Source organism: Mustela erminea, chromosome 7, assembly GCF_009829155.1.
Source record: "Mustela erminea isolate mMusErm1 chromosome 7, mMusErm1.Pri, whole genome shotgun sequence".
NCBI lineage: Eukaryota > Metazoa > Chordata > Mammalia > Carnivora > Mustelidae > Mustela > Mustela erminea.
In genome coordinates this window covers 115,054,811-115,075,985 of record NC_045620.1, presented here as the reverse complement: position 1 = coordinate 115,075,985, position 21,175 = coordinate 115,054,811, and the positions used below count along the sequence as shown (strand labels likewise).

The 21,175-nt window shown below is 44.7% G+C and overlaps 1 protein-coding gene across 7 annotated transcripts in view; it reads right to left on the bottom strand.

Annotated features, from left to right (window-relative positions):
* The window catches only part of CRIM1 (cysteine rich transmembrane BMP regulator 1), a 188,885-nt gene that overhangs the window by 87,870 nt on the left and 79,840 nt on the right, over positions 1–21,175 (bottom strand). For 5 of the 7 annotated variants that reach the window (XM_032352989.1, XM_032352988.1, XM_032352991.1 and 2 more), the window contains 2 exons: positions 16,214–16,456; positions 15,087–15,207 (listed from right to left, as the gene is read on the bottom strand). The exons of 1 other annotated variant lie outside the window; for it this stretch is intronic. In XM_032352989.1, the coding sequence (XP_032208880.1) occupies positions 15,087–15,207; positions 16,214–16,456 (364 nt within the window). The remainder of the gene's footprint in view (positions 1–15,086; positions 15,208–16,213; positions 16,457–21,175) is intronic. One more of the 7 variants, XM_032352992.1, reaches the window with a different exon arrangement.

The following is a 21,175-nucleotide window of genomic DNA, read 5'->3' as shown; positions in this document are numbered from 1 at the left end:
CCAGGCAGTGCACTCAAGGAAGGAGGAGGACTGGGTTTGGATGTGGAGAGGAAGTTTTCATAGAGCAACACAAGGTATACCCACCTCAGAGCTGGGATCACCGACCGCATCGGAAACGGGTGCTGTGGAACACGGAACTAGCTTACGGATGAACATACAATTGTTTCCTAACCATCTGCCGAGTGAACACAAGCAGGGGGCGCTCAGCTTGGCGGGGCTGGGGAAGCACATGGCTCTGGCTCTCCGTTTAGGGAGTTTAGTTTAGGAAGGAGTGGGATATACAATCACAAATGAGAACACAGTGGGATGTGAATTTTTCCATTTCCTCTCCGGAGCACATAAACAACAAACACCAAAGATGTCAGGACTAACCTTCTGTTGGAGAACCTGAACAGCTTGGGTGGCTAGCATGCCTCGAGCCCCTGGAGCCCCCCGCGGCCTGAGCTGCTGTGGACACAGCGTGCATCATGAAGAAGCATGTGCCCACTTGGACCCGTGTGGGGGGTCAATTCCCAGACCTCTCATCCTGGTCATCGGTGCAAAGTCCGAGACCCAGTGGCCTCCTGTCCTCAAGGGAATGGGTCTCCTCACAGAACATTACTCTGCTTCTCTCACTCTTCCACTCCAGCCTCTCTGCAGACAAACTCAACATCCCAACATCATCGCAGAGCGTGCCACTCAGATGGGTTCTGACACTCACCTGGTGTGGCCCCCAGATGGTATTTCCTTACAGCTGTCTCCAGTGAGACAGCAAATCCCCCCACACTCACTTATCACTTGGGCTGGAAGGGTGGTCAAGTTCCTCCTAGCTGGCCACCTCCCCCATGCTGCCGCGCTCCTCCCGCATGCAAGCCCTCCCTCTCTGTCTTCCCTCCTTTCCTAAGGAGCGGGGGCAGTCAGAGAATGCACCTGAAGACAATCTTAGGTTTGAGTTCTGGCCGTAAGGAGCTATGTGACCTTGGGCAAATGATAGCATCTCTCTTAGCCTCATCTGAGCTACAGGTTAGATAGGGGCGATTCAAGTACTCCTAACTCCTAGTCCTGCTCTGTGAACTGAATAAGCTGATATATGAGAAGCACCTGGGATAGGACCTGGACCACAGACACGCTCGCCTCCTGTTAGCTGTTTTATGTGATAATCTGGAAGGCCTCCATGGCCATCTGGACGACGCACTTTCAACACCGACTTCACCTCATCTCTTGGAATCACGTCTTGCCCATCAGCTCCTCAATCCTAAGGCCACAGCAATCTAAAATCCCTGAAGCCAACACATTCCTCACTGATCACAATAGTTCGTGCTCTGGGTCCTGCCATGCCCAAACTCCCACCACCCAACTCTCAGCCTCCCCAAGACAGCTGCACCCCAGAGATCTTTCCCTCTTCGCCTCAGCCTGGGCCTCATCCTGACTGTAACTCCTTAGCAAGATAGCCCCAAACCCAGCATTTCACCTGAGCCCTTATCTTCATGATGTCTTTAAACTTCTTACCCTCTTAACCTTCATCCACATCTGGTCCCTCAACACCAAACCCAAGTCAGCTAAACCCAGAGAGGCCAAACCTGAATGTCTTCAGGAGTCAGACAGGAATCCTGAAAGAGTAGAGGGCTACTGTGTAGACAACTCAAGAAGGTCTGTTCCTTATTCATTCCATGATGAAATGCACACTGTGCCACACCTTCCCATTGCTCAAAAGAAGCCACATTTTTACCTGAAGGATCCCAGTTTTAAAATGTAAGTCATTAAAGATGGGGGGGGTGAAGCAAAGAGGACACATCTTCGGCTCAAATTCAGCCCCAAGCCTGCCAAGTGCAAACTGTGGCATCAACTAAGTACCTCCCTCTCTGTGCGGAGACCCCAGGTGTCGGCGGCTGCTGGAGGAAAGCCCAGTCGGCGCAGGAGCGGCTCGACATCTTCGACACTGAAGTCCCTGCTGGGCCTCACAGTCCTCCATTCCCTCCGAGAGTCACTTCCTCCATGATGCCTTCTCTGAGAGGCCCAGGGATAAATGCCTGGTGTTGTGTGTGTGTGTGTGTGTGTGTGTGTGTGTGTGTGTGAGTGAGGTTCTGAGCAGCTGACAGACGTGGGGCAGGTGCAGGTGCAGGTAAAGACATTCCAGGAAGAGGAAGAATTTACTCAAATTTGCAGAGGCAAAAAAGGATATAGCATATTTAAGTTGCAGCAAAGGGCTCCGCCCACCGGGCACATGTTACATGTTGGGGTGGGGAGTGGGGGCTCTACTGTAGGGGAATCTACAGGAGATGAGACTAGTGAAGCAGCCCAGGGCTGGGTAAGAAGGGGCCTCATGTACCACACTGTGGAGCATCTTTAATCAAAAACAATAGGAAGGTAATAAACCATGTTAAACAAGTGATGTATTCCTGAAAAGGGGTAATTGTCTGAGGGGGAAAAAAATCCACAGTCACGAATTCCATTTTTCTTGAATCATAAAGATAGATGGGATTAGTGATACTGTTTTAAGCTGGAAGTCACATTAAAAGTTTAAAAATCAACGACCACAACAGCCTAGAATGCCCTTTCTTCTTTCTCCAGCTGGTGAACTCTGACTCATTCCTAAAGACTCAGCTCAAAAGTCAAATCCGACAGTCCTCCAAGTCAGAATCAGTATTTCTTTGCTCTATGAGCTAATTGTTTTTTTCTTCTTCACATTTCTACTGCTGAAGCATGTAGCTACTTTAAACTGTAACGATTTAGACATGTTTGTCTTCCCTTTAGAAGGTAAGCTCCTTAAATCGGCGTCTGTTTTTTATTACCACCAGGTAGCACAATGTCCTGCACTCCATCAACACTCAGATAATCCTTCCCTGAACAGACCAGAAACACAAAAGGGTTTTGATGCTAGGACTTGGCACAGATCAATTATCTATAAACTATCTATAAACTTAATTAAAGGCAATTCTTGAGTATTTATTTACCTGTGCTCAACACTAATGTGAGAGAGACATAGTAAGGTATATCTTTGCCCTCAAAAGTACACAATTTTAAGTCTCAAGAAGTGTCATTAAGAGTTTTCAGCAATCTGTGACCTACAGAGTACAAGATCACAAGAGCCATGACATACAACTTCTTTCCTTTTCAAAAAACAAAACGAAATTAAAAAAATTAAAAAAAAAAAAACACGAAAACAAAAAACAACCAAGACAAAGTCAGCAAAGCAGCAAAGGGCAATTTAAGATGCACTTGTCTGGGTGATACATTCACAGATTAAGTGAGCATCAGTTCAAGCGAAGCAAGCTGTCTTCGCCTTCCCTGTGGCTGCGGTTAAGCAGTTAAACGTCTGCTGGACCCAGACCACCCTGAACTCTCTGCACACTATGTCCACAAAGCAGTGAGGAGCCCTGTCCCTTACAATGAACGTGTGGGGGCAAACGAGCAGGGAAACACAATCCATGAGATCAGTGGTTGCTTTGGGCATTTCCAGAGGAAGGAGGACTTCTAACATTTTAGATGTGCTTATTAGTTACATGAATAACTTCACAAAACATTTTTGCAAAACTGTGTGGAGCTGCTCTGTTTGCCTGCGTCATGATGATGATAACATCAAATGAGGGTGGGTGGGGAAAGTCCTCTGAGGTTCAATATTACCCGAGCAGTGGAGCCTGCTTTCCAAGTTTCCTGAAAGTTGTACGGAATTCGGTTGCGTCGCTCTCTTTCAGGGAGAGGCAGAGGGCCAGGTATCCAGGGTCTGCTGATGGCCAGGCCAAACCGTAAGCCGCTCAAATAGGGCCTTCAACTTTGTTTCAGGATTTACACAAATGTAACAGAAGACTGGATACTGGTCATTTTCATGGCGAAACACAACAGGCGTAAAGCACCAGCATAGGAAGAACAGGGCTCACACATCTGAAGTGAATTATTAACAAATTAAACTCTCTACTAGGGAGATAGTTCATCTCCATGGACAAGGGCTTTACTTCTAGGAAAGCATGTTTTCTTCAATCTGGGGAGAAGTCCAATAACAACATGGAATTCCTAAAATTATTTTGTTTTAAAAACATCAGAGTTTAATATAGACTCTGGCTTTTTTAGTTATGAGTTGACTTGCTCTTTTGGGCCAAAAATTACTGTGGCAGAGGGCAACAGAAGAGATGTTCTTTTCTTAGTTGAGAAAGGAGGACTTCAAATATATTTCCAAATTTTTTTCTGGATATGTTTAAAAACAGAGGGAATGCTACCATGATAGCATGTCAAGAGTCAGGAATGTTTTAGATCTGTGCTATGCTAATGCATATTTTACATATTGTATAATTTCATTTTATATATTCCCAAAAAGCAGCTGGATAAATTATCCAAATTCAAGAGAACATCCAAAAAGTGAACTGAATTAGAGAAATCTGTCCTAACAGACTAATCTTACCCGAAAAAAATGTTACTTTGAAACAATGTCTTGGGAACAGATGGATATGATAATTAATTATAAGGTTCTTAATTTGATGAAGTCCTTTCAAAAATGCCTATTCAGGGACAATTTCCACTGGCCGGCTTGGATAGGCATGATACAAGCAACTTAATTACCTAGCACAATGTTAAAAGCATATGCATCTATAATAAATATCATTTGATGATCTAAAGAACTTAACACTGTATTAGAGAAGGGCCAGAGTGCTCTCTGAGCTCTGAGAAGGACCTATAGGTTCCAAGCCACCCTCAGGCAGTTTTTCTGGTTGGGCTGATGTGTCTGTGTTGCGAGTCTCACCCTCTGTATTCCTGGCCCGTATATGATCCTCCCACTTACCATTCCCGCCTCCCAACACCATCCTTGAGGCGTCGACCAGCAGAATGACAGACTGAGGCTTTGGAAATAGAGCGCTGAGGAGCTCTGGAAAGATCAACCACCCACGTGTAAGTACATTAGCAAACAGGAACCTACAGGACGACTACTACAGTCACTCCAAAACTACTACTCAGAAGTAGACAGAGGAGGAAGACAATCCACTGTGTTTCCAGCGACACGGGAACTGTATGATCCCAAGATTAAAAACTACAGGCAAAGAGGGAGAGAGATGAAAAATTATAATCAGCTTTTCTGTACGTGTGCTTTTTGAAGTCCTTGACTTCCGAGTTTACAGAAATTACTTTACAGCTTTTTCTTAAATTCAGTTCCATTATTTGGTAGAAAGCCAGTCTGTTAGTTGATTCTTTTCTTGAAAACAGATCACTCTCTGTATGTTCCCTCCTTATTACCTTCAAAAGTCTAGAACTTTTTTGGAACTGACAGAGCTGATGTCTGTACGGTGTTGAGTTCCTTCAAGCCTAAGCCTCACCTTATTCATCACCATGCCCCACACCACACTAAGCCCAGTGTTTTCAGCCTTCCATGAGGCCCTCAATGAGTCTTAGACATCTGACATTTTCAAAACTGTACCTTGTTTGTACTCACTGAAGCTTTGTGGTTAAATTAATTTTTATTTGGGGCACCTGGGTGGCTCAGTGGGTTAAAGCCTCTGCCTTCAGCTCAGGTCATGATCCCAGGGTCCTGGGATCGAGTCCCACATCGGGCTCTCTGCTCAGTGGGGAGCCTGCTTCCCCCTCTCTCTCTGCCTGCCTCTCTGCCTACTTGGGATCTCTCTCTGTGTCAAATAAGTAAGTAAAATCTTAAAAAAAAAAAAATTAATTTTTATTTAACTCAAGTGCTTCCGAAGGGAAGAGAAAACCTGCCAAAGACTCCATCCTGACAGCTTCATCTGGTAGACTCGATACCAGACTGTGAATGCTGGAACCTCGGAAAAGAAAGCTCCTTCTCTAAAGATCTACGTCTCTTCATAAGAAACAGTGCAGTGGTAATCTCACAAGAGTCTATTATCAAAATACAACATAGCACCAACAAGACAGATTTTTCGTGAGAGCACAGAGAAACCAAGATTGAGGAATGGGAACGAAGTGTCCTAGATTCTCAACCCGAAGCAGCTGAATACAAACATCTAGATGTTACAGTGAAAGTAAAGGAAATTTATGACTTTTGTTCTGGTCATGGGCTGTGTATCTGATGTATCCTTCAGATACAATGGAGTTGGCATCCTTCCTTTTATCTTATTTCCCTTCCTGGAATTGCAGCGTTTCAAGCTGTTATGATATGACAGGGTATGAGTGGGAAATTGTCTTCTAAGGTCAACGCCTTAGAGAAATAAAACTGAGGATCAAAGAAAAGGGGAACTTAATTCAATAGATCGTTTTTTTTATTTTAAGAGTCGCAGAAAAAAATGGTCCACTCATAAAGTCAGGAGTAGAGCATCTAACGCACTTCCACCCAAAGAGTGCTGGATGTGTGTGTGTGTGTGTGTGTGTGTGTGTACACAAGTTAGAGTAAAACACAGAAAGAGGCAGTAAGAATATGGAGGAGCTGAATAAACACTGACAGGGAGAACAGATAAAGATAAAAACCTCAGGAAAAGTCAAGTAGCAACAGCTGGGGAGAAACAAGTACAAACATGATCCAGGGGCCAGTAAGCGGGCACGGGCAGGCTGTAGATCATGCCCGAGAGTGCAGCGCCAGAAGGACACGACACATCACATTCTCCCCCAGCCCACCCGCCAGGACAGGCTGACAGGCAGAGGTGTCCACCTTCTACTAGAAAGCAGCTGAAGAGAGTAACCCTTTTCTTTTTTCTTTTTTCTTTTTTTTTAATTTTATTTATTTATTTGACAGAGAGAAATTACAAGTACACTGAGAGGCAGGCAGAGAGAGAGAGAAGGAAGCAGGCTCCCTGCTGAGCAGAGAGCCCGATGCGGGACTCGATCCCAGCACCCTGAGATCATGACCTGAGCCGAAGGCAGCGGCTTAACCCACTGAGCCACTCATGCACCCAAGAGAGTAACCCTTTTCTTGCAGATTCAGCCTTTGACCAGATATTCTCTAGTCCTGCTATATAAAGAACTCTCTATTTACAGATGTAAAAGGAAAAAAAAAGGGAAGAAAAAAGTTAGCTAGCAATATTCCATTAGCCATCTACTTTACTAGGCTATCACCTAGCTATCACGTTTCACCCAGACTGATTACCCTGATTTAAATCACTAGTCTTACAAGTTTATTTCATTTTACCTTTCCTACTTTTTTTTTAAAAGAAAATGAAGAAAAAAGTAAACAATTGTTTTATGACTTTGTTTAGACTTTCTTCTATTCCTATTACTATGAAACCATGTATCTCTCTCATTATCTTGTAAGTCCTGGAATTTTCTAAAATGTTCCTTCTTCCTCACCCAGGAGTTTCCTAGCACCGGTGGCTTGGGTTCTTTCCTCTCTCAAGGGCTTGGGAAAGTCAAAGTTAAAGGTAGAAGTTAATTCTGAGATCATCAAATCCCTCTTCCCCTTTATCTCACTCTGAGAAGAAAACAGACAGGATGACATGAGAAGCCTTGTCCAAATTCATGCAGAAGTGGGTCTGGATTCCAGCACGCAACCTCTGGGTGTGTGCGCTCTCTGCGTGTCACCACGTGATGTGTGGAGGAATATTCCTTCACTGTAGGACAGTTTACTCCCATGCACACGTGGGCTTACATACATGGGTTACGGACTATTGTAACAAAGGAAAGTAAGCAGCCCATGGCATGTTAGGTTTCCTAAGTGGTGGGGCCAAGCACAGGTGGGTGGGGAGTGAGCTCAGGGCCATAGGGGACAGTGAGACTGGTGGCTTGTGCCCTGCCACTCACCAAGCTCCATCTGTGAAACAGGAGAGCCATACAACCTGCCACCCAAGAAGGAGCACTCGGGCTCGGATCTGTCTGCATTGCCGGGGCAGGTGCACCAGGAATGTGATGTGCTCAGGATGTTCTAGTAAACTTCTTGGTAAAGACCAAAGTCACATATTAATCAACATTTTAGCTAAGAGATAATCTAAAACTTTTACAAGACTTCGGATAAGAAAAAAAAAAGTTAAAAATGCTTTTAAATCTTAATTTAAAAATAAAACCGGTTTTTCAGGGTAGTGTCTCAGAAAGCAAGAGATATAAATGTTCCAGATATAGGTTCTGGAAGAGAATCAGACCTGTTAGTCAGAAAGAGGCTGGAGCCAGGAGGGAGCTTGGGAACCTGGCTGGCTGCACTGTGTACAATCCAGGAAAAACCCTATTTTAAGTCTGAACATCGTAAACAATGACTTCGTTCATTTCCATCTCAAAATAACCAGATTGGATTTTTCTCAATAACTTTTAAGGAATGCATGTTTACAGAGAGAAACTGATCACAGAACGGTTTCAGAACAAAAAGTTAGGGACAAATTTCATTAAAACAAATTTCAAAGGGGTGGCTGTCGGTAACATATTACATTCATTCATCTTAATAAAAATATGGAAGTCGTTAAATACCAACTCAAAAGGCATTAGGATTGAAAAACTTATCTGACGTACAGAGAGAGGAAATAAGGGAGAGGTATTATGGTCTAGATTTTTAACTAGTTAATGTCTTCCCTATCAGCCTATATCTACAAAGACATGGAAAATTAGAGAGGCAATGGGAAGCTTCTATAAAACCGGGCACATAACCCTGGATATAGCAAAGAGCGAGGAATGTAGAGGAAAACAAACCTGTGATCTAGGAGACATCCTCCTTGAGAAACAGCCCAACTGCGTGGAGGTCTGGATGGGCTGACACAGGGGAACACGGGCAGCACAGACCTCCAGCTGAGGCTGATCTATCCTCCGGCTATGTGTGGTGGGTCTGCTTCAGGCAACCATTACATAACCAACCATCATAGAGAATTTCTACACAACATCTCTGAGCGTTTGGTGTTTGTTTTTAAGACTGATCTGGTTTCACCAGGCACATCTTACGGCATCCAAAAATGATATTCCCTGTTAAACCAAGTTTAACCGGGTAGTCACAACTTTAAGGAGAGGAGTTAAAAATAATGATCAGCTAAATGACGGCCAAGCTGGAATGGTGCTCAGGAGGTCCTACATTATGGGTCTACTCCCAGCTGAACTGCCTGCTCCTCCCACTGGTAGGCCCAGAGAGCAGCAGAAAGGTTGCTGCAGACAGAAAAGCAGCTTAACTACGGGTTACCTGAATTATACTTGAGGGGGACAAACCCCAGGCTCGGAAGGACGTTAGTCTTTGGAAAAGAATCCCATAGTTGCAGAAAAGCACTCCACAAATTTCTAGAATCAGAGAATGAAATCTAAAGAAACCTATGTGGTCAAATGTATGTTACAGTGGGTTAAAAATGGCCACAAATTCGTTGCAGCTTCTCCCATCAAGAGGTGGCATCTACTGCCAACTCTTTGAATCAGGGGTCACCCTATAGCTTGCCTGGACCAATGGAATATGATGGAAGGGAGGCTGTGTGACTTCCAAGCCCCATCCGTGAAGGCCTTGCTATCTTCTTCTCTCGCTTCTGCCACCACGGGAGAAGCCTAGGACGAAAGACCCCACAGGGGGTGACAGGCCCTTCCAGCTATCCCAGTTGAGTTCCCAGACCTGGGAGTGACGCCACCTTTGACCATCCAGCCCCAGACAACCTGCCAGTGGACAACGGAAGAACCACCCAGTTCACACACAGAGCCATGAGGAATAACAAACATCTGTCGTTTCCAGCTACTACTTTAGGGGGTGGTTTGGTATGCAACGACGAATAACTGGCATTTATGCATATTGTGTTAATATAGTAGGATGCTAAAATAAATACATATGTTGGTGAAATATAAATTCATAATCACTGATATATTTCCTGGGCTTAAGAACAACAGCAAAAACACTGATCAAAAACAAACAAACAAAAAACAAAAAACAAAAACACCTGCAGTGGAGAGGGCAAGGCTTTGGATCAGAGAAGCTGGGCTGAAGACTCGGACCCCTGCTCTGATCCTTGTACCAAAGCACACTTAGGATTTTACGTAAGTCACTTGTTCTCTGTTTTCATATCTGTAAATTCCTTGTGGAATCAGAATGATGATAAAATGAGAACAAGAGTGCAAACGCTCTGTAAACAGCAGGGCACACTGCACAGTTAAGCTGGCCTCCTTACTGCTATTTCACGTTACTTAAATATTTCGTCCTTCCCTGCAAAGACACCATTTGGATCGATGTATGTGACATAACTTCCTCTGTTCTAAGTTTCCTTTTGCTTGGAGGTGTTTGCATGCGCGCGCGCGCGCGCATACACACACACACACACACACACACACACACACACAGAGCCTTCCAAAGACCACAGGTGTTGTGAGCCCCTCGAACAGTCCTGGTTTTCCCTTCTGCCATCATACAGTGTTTAGGCCCCCAGCCACCAACTTTCATTCCTTTTTAGTGTCTCCTGAAAGGTGTGATGAACTCACATCCTATTCCAGGGCCAGGAAAAGAGAGAAGGGTAAAAAGAACTGGCAGCGTGCTTGGGAATCTAAAACCTAGGTGAGGAAAGAAGAATTAAAAATGGTTAGGAGATAATTATATCACATGTAAGAATGACGTCAAAATGGGATGAAGTTCAGGAAAAGACAGCAGAAGAGGGGAAAATAAAGGCTGGGCCATGAAGAGAAAGCAGAGATGCAGCAAGCAAAGAAGGAATGAGCTCTCTGGAGAGAGGACAGAAGTAAGGTGGGAGAGCCAGGGTTGGTCAGGAGTAGAAGAGGAAAGAGATGTCCGTGCACGGTAAGAACATCTGGAGGGTAGGAGCTGTCACTTGGAAGAGCTCAATGTACGCTTGACGGAGGAGCAAGTAACAGCTGTCTGAAAAACAAACTACTCAAAAGAAAATTCACAAACTGTGCAAGGACTCGCGCAGAAATAGGGCATTTAGGGGCCTGAATGGGTAAAACGGTCTCACTGGGAATGCAAGAGAGGAATTTGTCCTTTAAGGTGAGGGACAGAAACTCCACAAGCCCCTGTCCTCGTCTCTGGAAGTCCAATAAATCCTTACAAAAAACGGGTTAAGGTAAAGCTCTACTGATAATTCACCTTCACCCTTCCTGCCAAGGGCTGTCCCCCTGAATCCTCCACAACACTGGTTTTGATCTGAAATGGCTGTAAGTTCTTAATAATGCTCTTTATAAACATCCGGGCAAGTATCAAACAATTGTAACAGAATTTTATGTATTCTAAAATACTCTTTCTACCTAAACACCATGCTCCTGAAGACGTAAATCACACAAAAGATAAAGTCATGTAGTTTTTTCTCTTAAAATACTGTGATTACTCCATATTGGGCGCTCTTGTTTTTATTTCCATTCTCACATGGATTGTTTGGGTTTTTATTCTCCTGCCAAAGTATGACCCGTCATCCTCCTTAGTAAGTGGGGAACCCACTTAATACGCTAAACTAGGTTTAGCTGTAGTCTGAGCATATTCTGAATTTACTGATTCATTCAGTATTAATGCATATACAGAGGAAAAGAAGGAAGACACAATTCCTGACCTCTAGAAATGTCCTTTAGGTGGTAAGACAAGACTATGCATCTAACAGTTAAATAACAATGCAAGGAAATATGTGATTAATTGGCAACACAGAAAAAAAAATGTTAGGAGTTCCTAGGGAGTAGGATGGGTGTTGGGTGAAGCATGAAGACCTTCTGGATAAAGTGGAATCTAATTGGAGTCCTGCAGGGTGAACAATATTAGAAAAGGTGGACGGGAGAGATAAAGGCTTTGAGAGGTGACCTTGGTGCTTGGAATGGAGAGTTTCTGTAGTACTGAGAAGTGGGCCATAAAGATGGGGATTGGGGGAAAAGCACAAGGCTTTCAAAGTGAGACAAGGAGTAGTATTACCACCCAACAGTAGGGTGGTAACAGGAGACTAAAAATATCCATTTTTTTCCTTCTCCAATAAGTAAATCAGCATGGCTTAGAGTGTCCCTGCTCTCTCTCTCTCTCATTCATCAACAAATGTAGGTGGACACATTACAGCAATGCCTATTCTAGGTACTAGAGACCATAAAATACTCCCTTCCCTTGAAAAATCATAGAGTAGGAAATACTGGCCAGCATCCCCCCCCCAAAAAAAATCAATGATTTCAATTTGTTATAAAAAAGTGCTTAAAGAGATACATGGGAATTTGTTTATAAGCAACAGAGGAGGGAACCTAAGTCACCCTCAGGGCTGAAGATGGAAAACACTTCAAAGAGGAGGAAATGCAGTCCTGCAAGGGGAGCAGGAGTTGTAGGAGGGGAAAGTCAACCAAGCCTGCGTGTGCATAAGCCTGCTTGAGCGTAAAGGAGTGTGAGCCTGCACGACTGTGAATGAGCGTGAGCCTGTGTGTGAGCCCGCGTGAGTGTAAACAAAGGTGAGCCTCCTTAAGTGTGAGCCTGCATGGATGCGCGGGAGCCTGCGTGAGTCTGCATGGGTGAGCGTGAGCCTGCCTGAGCATGAACCTGTGTGAGCGTGAATGAGTGTGAGCCTGCATGACTGTGATTAAGCATGAGCCTGTGTGCGAACCTGCGTGAGTGTAAACAAATGTGAGCCTCCTTAAGTCTGAGCCTGCATGGGTGAGCGTGAGCCTGCATGAGCGTGAGCCTGCGTGAGCGTGAGCCTGCGTGAGCGTGAATGAACGTGAGCCTGTGTGAGTGTCAGCCTGCATGAGCGTAAATGAACGTGGGCCTGTGTATGCCTGCGTGAGCATGAATGAACGTGAGCCTGCATGGGTGAGCGTGAGCCTGCTTGAGCATGAACCTGTGTGAGCGTGAGCCTGCGTGAGCGTGAATGAGCGTGAACCTGCACGGACGTGAATGAGAGTGAGCCTGCGTGACCGTCAGCCTGCGTGAGCCTGTGTATGAGCCTGCGTGAGTGTGAGTGAATGTGAGCCTGCATAAGCCTGCGTGAGCTTGTGTGAGTGTGAACGAACGTCAGCCTGAGGGAGCGTGAACGAGCGTGAGCCTAAGGGAGTGTGAGCCTGTGTGAGCGTGAACGAACGTGAGCCTGCGGAAGCCTGTGTGAGCGTCAGCCCGAGTGAGCGTGAACGAATGCGAGCCTGCGGGAGCCTCAGCCTGCGTGAGCGTAAATGAACGTGGCCTGCGTAAGCCTGCGTGAGCGTGAATGAACGCGAGCCTGCGGGAGCCTCAGCCTGCATCAGCGTGAGCCCGCAGTGAGCGTGAACGTCAGTGAGCGCAGAGGGGTCTCATCCAGGTGGGAACACAGGAGGATGTGGAGAAGGGGCTGGGAGGGTGCATGGGTCACTGACTAAAATACAAGAAACTAAAGGCTGTGAGAACTTATCCCTTCCCTGCAAATAATTTACAGTGGGATTGTGAATGACTTCCTTCTCTGTTTTCAATTTCTTCATCAGAAGCGCGGTTAGCTGACTGACCACTCCTCAGCCCTGAATGCCAAAGTCAAAACTATGTCAACACAGTAACAACCATCCTAAGGTTTATGTTTACAAGACTCACAGAAGCTTGGAGATAAAACGGAAGACATCGGAAGACATCGAAGCCGAACGTCCTTTCCAATGTAACATTTCTTCTAAGCATTCCTGGCAGGTGGCCATCCAGGCGGAAAGAAATCTCTCCAGCTCTGGGGAGCTCAGGAAGCAGCCCAATTCATCACTGTACATCATTAGTTGTGAGGAAAATTTACCCTTAAACTGAGATTAAACATGTCTTCCAGGAGCTTTTACCCACTTGGACCCCCTAGAGGGACTGAAAAATCACCTACTGTGCCTCCTACACGCAGATGGTGCTATGTTAGCATTTATAACAATGACTTGAGAATTGTCCCTTTTCCTCACTAAAGGACTTGCTAATTAACAACTGGCTTAGTTTTGATTAATTAGGTTCTGCAATGTAATGTGCCACCTTCCTTTTCATGAAGACCTTGAAGGGACATCTGTTACTGGTAGTAGCACTCCCTCGTCCTCCATTACTGACTGGTGATTCTTATGCCTGCACAGTGCTTCACCCTTCCCAAGCATCTTCAGATACGTTACCACACTGGAATGTCACAAGAAGGGGCTGTGCTATTTGGTAGCTTACCTTCACGAAAACCTTTGTGCCTACTTTATGATACAGTATAAAGGATAGGACAAGTGGTGTAAAACACATCTGAGAAACTCTAGAGCTTCTGACAGGAGAAAGGGTAGAAAGGGTAGGGGAAAACTAATGTATCTGAAGAGAAGAGGAGTAATGATCAGAACGCACTCTGGATGTCTACTCCGTAACTGGCACTTCCCTACAGACCATACATATTCCTATCTTGACAGGCCATTTGTAAAATCGCAACTACTCCTGCAACACACACAGATGGGAAGTGCCTGCCACTGGATTGGGACTGAGACAGACATTAGAAAGGGAGCAAAAGAAGGCACCCTTCCAACCGTGGAAATTAAATGTAGAGCAGAGTAGAAAGAAATGAACTTAGTCGAAAACGATGTCTTGGGAAAGATGGAGGAGAGGTCGCGGCAGGGAAGAGGGGAGGGCATCTTAGCATGAGAAACAGAAAATAAACTCCATGTTTCCAAGCACAAGGCCAAGCACAAAGGGCCAGCTCCACGGTGGTGCTCTGAAGACTGTCAAGGACAAGACTTGGAGACTTCACGCTCTGGAGTGAGCCTGGTCCTGCTGGGCTAAGTGCACAGTGTCCTGCTACTGTGACTAAAATGACAGCAACTTTTCCCCCCATCAAGCCAAAGAGAGCTGTGTTCATTCCCAGAAGGCATCAAAAGAATTCAGACTCCTCTCTGCCTCAGCAAATAACACGTGTGTGTAGATGTGTGATTGCAAACGTTAAGGACCCATGGGGAGCAGTTCCGTGAGGTAGGCAGTGTTTCATTCCACTGGACACAATGGTAAAGCACCTGTCAGAGTCACTGCGGAGGGTCAAACGCCGTGCCTGCTGGAGCCCACACCTCAGTGCCTCCCTGACTGCATGCTGCTGGGGGACGTGTTTGTCTGTGTCGTTCCCAGCCTGCGGAAGTGCGCAGGCACCCCAATAATGCGGAAAGCTTAGTAACATAACCTCATGACACCTCGCTTTTATCCAAGGAACAATACATGTGAATACCAAGTCATACTAACAGTTCCGATTTCTCCCCAGAAACAGGAGAATTTTAGGTTTGTTTCCCTGATTCCAAGGGGAAACAAACTGCATGCCTGGAACTGTGCTGACACACAAGACCGAGGAGAGAAGCTGAGAAACCGAGGACAAACCAACCTTGTTGGCAGGGTGCAGCAACCGTCCGCTGTGAGTCGGACTTGAGTCTCGTAGCTGTCCAGAGGGCACACAGCCTGCTGAACGGAGGGGCACTCCACAGTGCTGCAGTCCACGCTGAAAACTGAGAGGGGCAAACAGAGGCACCGTTTACTGTTACATTTACTTGCATTTTTAGTCCCAACACGAAACACTGACCCTTTGCAAAGAAAGGACTGCAGGTTCGCTGCGTCCCAGAACCCTCTCCTAGCAATGCCACTTTAATTTCAGGCAAGAGTAGAGAATTGCAGTATGTCCTGGATCAGTGCTGGGAAGGCAGGTTACCAGACGTTTAAGAATGAGGATGAGACATAGGGGGAGAGTGACACCAGTGGCTGTTACGTGGCTGGAGAGAGCCAGCCAGCCAGAGGCGCTTCTCGTGGAAGAGACAGACAAGGGACTGTTTGGCTTGAGGGATTTATCTAGCAGTTAGGGAAAAAACCACTCTGACCAACGGTTAGAAACTTGCAAAGAGGAAAATCACTATCGCCTAGCCCTGTTCACAGACCATATTAGAAATGCCACGAGAACAAGGATGTTAGAAATAATATAAAGCAAGAGATAGCTGGGACAGTGTAGCGAAGGTGAGAAAATGGTCTAAGAAGTCAGCATAGGCTATGAAGTCAGCGGAGGGCGGTGGGGAGCTGGCAGGGGAAAGACTGGGACCGAGAAGCTCAGGACGACACATCTGGCTTTCTGATGCCTTTACTTAGCCAAACATAACCCGCTGTTTACATACGATGATTGTCTTTAAGTGTAATAAGGTGATCGATACATCTACAAGTTACGGCTCTGAACCACTCTGGGGGAATGAAGCACGAAGCTGGAGAACCAAAATTGTTAAGCCTGCTTTCCCCGTCAAGCACACTTAGAAAGAAGAGAGAAAGAAGAAACAAAGATGGTCCCTATGTGCAGGCCATGTGTACTAGTGGATGATCACTCTGGCTCTCTGACTGGAAGGCCAGATGTCAGGCTACCAGGACCCGAAGTGGCAGGTGTGCCCATCTTCCCCGGGAGGCTGGCAGCGGCAGAGGGGGCTGCGACCCTGCGACGCGAAGCCGCGAGGCTGCGGAGGCGATGCCCGCGCGTACCTGGTTTGCACTCATAGAGGTCACAACACTGTCCCGGCTTCCCTGAGGCTTTGGACACTAGAATGTTCAGGTATCCCGGCTGGCAGACTTTGCGCAGGCAGCCCGCGGGGTCACACACGCAGCGGCTGGGTAAGGGACAGCACTCCCCGGGGGGAGCATAGCCCTCGATCAGAACGGAATCTTCAGGACACCGTGGAGAGAACTGGACTTCACAGCGGGCCTTGGAGCAATCTGGCTTCTCTTCTAAATGGGAGAGAAAGAATTTAGCACATGCCCGGAGGGCAGCGTGGGGCACTGGCGTCGTGAGCACACAGTCCTGAGGATCTATTCATGGAGTGAAGAGAAGGGGAGAGAAAGAACTCTGGTAGAAACCAGCGTAGCCGACTGTGAAGATCTCCCCCGAGATCCACTCACGACACGGGAGTGTGAGGCTGCAGTGACCTCCACCTTCGTGCTCACCAGTGCTGAACACTCCTCGTCCAGTGCTCGGACCAGATCAAGAGTGGCTTCGGCAGGTGCCTGCATGATGTGCAGAATCTGGGAACTGGGCTCCAGCACTGACTCACCTGAAGATCTTTGAATTTAAAAGGAGTTTCAAAGGCTGCTCTTTGAAAATAGTGTATGTTTAAAACCCTGAAATGGACCCAGGAAAAAATCCTGGCTACTTCAGGGACTGGGGACAAGGTATGTGACAATCAACATGAAAGAACTCCACTTCTGAGCCCTGAATTTTAAAGAGATGAACTTATTCAGATCATAGGATTCTACGATGTGGAAGCTCAGCAAGATGGAGAATGAGCTGTAATTTCCCTGAACGCCATCTGGCCTTGTCTATCTCTAGCAGCGATCCATCAAACGCCCCTCTCTCCTTTCTTCGGTATTCTATATTGACCACGGCTGCACTGCCATTTTAAAAGATAAGAAAAATAGATCGAGCAAAGCCCTAGCTTCTGGAGTCCCAGTCCATAGTGGAGTCTCTCCGTTCAAGTTTTTAAGAAACCTATACCAACATCATGCCCTTGAGAAAAAGGCTGAAACGAACTGAAAGCACATCATCATGGTCTCACGATCTCTGGGGCTGATGAGGGAAGTTCAGAAAACACTGGGTGAAAATGATGCCATGTGGTATTGGGGTATGTTATCATTAGCTCTATGTTTCCTACAGTGAAACCCATACAGAATCACAAAAGCAAAGTCAGAGCCAGATCACCTAGTCTTGGTCTTCTAAACAAGAAACTGTGGTCTGTTTTGTAGACACAGAACCTGGAGCGCAAGAGTTCAAGTGATCTGCCTGCGGTCAGTGGTAAAAGGAAAACAAAAATCCAGGCCTCCTCACTTCCAGCTCACTCAGCTCCTCCCTTTACAAAGGTAGACCTATTTCCAAAACCAAGTCTTCCTCGGGTCACTCCTACCTTGACTGTTGTATCATTCATTCCACTGACCGTCTACCTCGTCTACTTCCTGGCTAATCAAAGTACACTGTAGGAAAGCCTTCACACTCACAGTTCTAGTAAATTCATTAAAAAATAATTATTAGCACCTGCTGTTCTAGCACCATGGGAGGCACCATGAAGAGAATAAGCATGGGTTCCTGCTCTGGTAAAATTCATAGCACAGTGGAGAGAAATACCAAGTAAAGAACAAACATCATAAATGAGCAAACTGTGTCATAGCAGAGGGTGTCCGTGCCATGGGGGCAAAATGGAATGGAGCAAGGGGGCATCTGAGTGCATGGAAATGGGGGGACAGTTGCAATCTGGTTACAACAGGCATCACTGAGAAGGCAGTGTTTAAACAAAGACTTGAACGATGGAGAGGATAGGCCATGGGAGAAGAGCGTCCCAGCAGAATGCACAGCTAATGCACCCCTGTGTGTCCCAGGAGGAGAAAGGAGGCCAGTGTGGCTGCAGGAGGATGTACAGAGAATGCAGAGAGCCCATTTTCCTAAGGTAACCCCAAGCAACTGCCTTGCAAAGAGAACACAAGAGAAATCCCACTCTTGGATATCCATCAGTGTGAACAGAACAAATCAAAGAGCTGATGAGCAGAAAGTGAATCTTAACCTCATGGGGACTGATGGAGACGGAGTCTGTGAAGTACATTCAGGGGATGGCTTATCGGCAAACCCAAACACATGGTCTCATAGTAAGAGCTCCGTGAATGTAACTGCAAATAGCACTTAATTCCTATTCTTGTTAATATGCTGCAATTAACTTATTCTGTATCACATTCTATTACATTCTTATCCTGCAAAGTATCTGGTATGTATAATCAGACTTTTCATGCTTCATAGAACGTGCTTTCATCATAACCTATCATATTACATCTTCCCGATTATTCTGCTCTTTATGTTTCATGGTCTCAATGTTTTCATCTACTGATGTGTTTTGCAGTTTGAACTTTGAGAGATTTATTTACCTCTTAAGAAGCATCTTTGTAATACAAATGGGGTAAGGTATATAGAAATAGTCTGAACCACTGGTCTGAAGGGATTTAGGAATGTTAAAAATGAGGGTTAGGTCTTATAAAGTGCTTTTTCAACTTTTCTCAAGATGATTGTACTGGTTTTCCCTTTAATTTATTTTATAATCAATTAGCAAATTTAAAGTTATCCTTGCTTTCTTAAAGCCTCTTTCTAAAGACCCAGCGGGATTTGACTTCATAACATTATGATTTTTAAATTCATAAGCTTAACTAATAGTCACCTGTAGCTCTTCGGGGTGTGTGTGTGTGTGTGTGTGTGTGCGCGCGTGCGTGCACACGTGTGTGCTGCCCTCATCCAGGCTTAGTTCCCAAGTTACACTAAATTGTTCAAAGAGCTTTTTATCATTCTACCTTACTCTGCTATAAAACAGTCTAAATAACATAAGAATTATCCATTTTTTGATGTTTTCATACAACCCAACTGTTAAACTATCAGAACTCAGTATTTTTGTTAAAGGAAGAAGGGACAGATTTATTAGATTTTAGGCATTCTACTCTTTTAGAGTCATTTGTACTGACACTGCTAAGTGTCTAATTTATCTAGACCTAATTTATAGATTTTCACATTCATTTCAGGTTGCATGACCATGCTTTTGGTAGATAATGTGCTCATTTGTTCTGTCAATTTTTGAATCTCTTCCTTCTTCATCTTCCAGATCATTTCACTGACTTTTCTCTACTGCTTGGTTCTCTTCTATTTCCTCTATTTTCTAAGAAATGCAAATAATTTTAATTGTGATTTTAATACTTTAGGCCAAATATTGCTTTGGTTATATTCTGATTTTTTGATAGGCATTACTCTCAATGTAACTCATTTTTTTCTTTTTTAAGATCTTATTTATTTGACAGAGAGAGATCACAAGTAGAGACAAAGAGGAGGAAGCAGGCTCCCTGCCTAGCAGAGAGCCCGATGCGGGACTCGATCCCAGGACCCTGAGATCATGACCTGAGCTGAAGGCAGAGGCTTAACCCACTGAGCCACCCAGGCAGCCCAATGTAACTCATTTCTAAATAATCTATAATTCGACTCTGATTCCCTCCTTAACTAAAGACTTTATAGAAGCATGCTATTAAAGTTCTGCATAAGTATTTCTGGCTTTCCTCTTGATTTTAATTTTTAGTTTTATTGCCTTGTTGCAGAGAATGTAGGCCATACAATTTTCTACTTCCATTAATTTCTTAAGCTTGTGTTTGTGTGTATGTGTGTGTTTTGGCACAAGTGTGTACACATGTGGTCTAAGGTCAACTTTAAAATATGTGGGTATTTGAAAAGAACATGTATTCTGTTTATTGGATGTAAACCTGCAAATCTATTCAATCAAGCTTTACTATGACATTCAGATCACTTACATCTCCCCCTTTTTATTTGATTTGCAAGAAGGATCTGTTAAAATCATCCACTATGAACCAATAACTTCTTGTATTTCTAACAGATTTTGCTCTAAATTTTTAAGGTTGTGTTCTTAACTCCATGACTAGCAGGCGTAAGATTCAAGCCTATTATACTGACTTGGCAAGTTGTAAAATGATGCTTTCGAAGAATCTAGATTTCTAAGATTTGTATCTTTCTTTTTATTTTTGTAGTTGTTAACATTCTTGGCTTTTCTCTTCTTTCAACCCTTTTTTGAGTCTTGATGGATTACCCAAAAGCCCTCCTCACCAGCACCCTCCCCCACCCGTTTTCACCTGTGGCTTACACCCAACTATGGTTACCATAGCATCAGGAAGTGTCTTTCTGATACTTCTTTTCTCAGCCCCATTTCTAAATTAATTCATCCTATGGATTTCATTTATTCATCTATGCCTCCATTCTATCTCTCTTCCATGAAGAAAATGAGAACACCATAGCCACACATGTATTTCCCCTCATTTGGAAGGTTCTTCTGATATTACCTCTGAATTTTAAATTTCATCCATTTGAAAAGAAGTCTCTCCTGACTCTTACCCTATAGAGTCTAACAAATCTATATATAATAGTTAAGTTAATTAACAAGATTTTCAGTCTGGTTGCCTTGGCAACGCTTTGCAACTGGCATCTTAAAAAAAAAGAACAAAAACTGCCCCAGATATAGAAAGATTAAAGTGAAAGTATCACTTGTAACAGGGGTCACTGAGAGAAAACAGCTTCTTTCATCATATTAATTATCTTCCTTTAAGAGGTTAGCCCTTAAAATACTGACAGGGTCACCCCATATTAGAATGATTTTACATTAAAGTGTGTATCAATCTTAGTCACTTGAACCTGTGTGACCACATGTTGGCTCATTGTAGATCTTCTCCAGGTCCATAGGTCAACAGGGAAAGTACAATCATGATCTACAAGTAGCAATCGCATTCAAGATTTTCTGCTTAAACACAGATTGAAATAAAACCAAAGTTGAAACAAAAACTGCTAGATGGGAGGAGGGAAGGAAAAAAAAAAAAGAAAAACATTATACTGCCAGATTCTCCCTCTATCTGATTTTTGCAGAGTCCCAC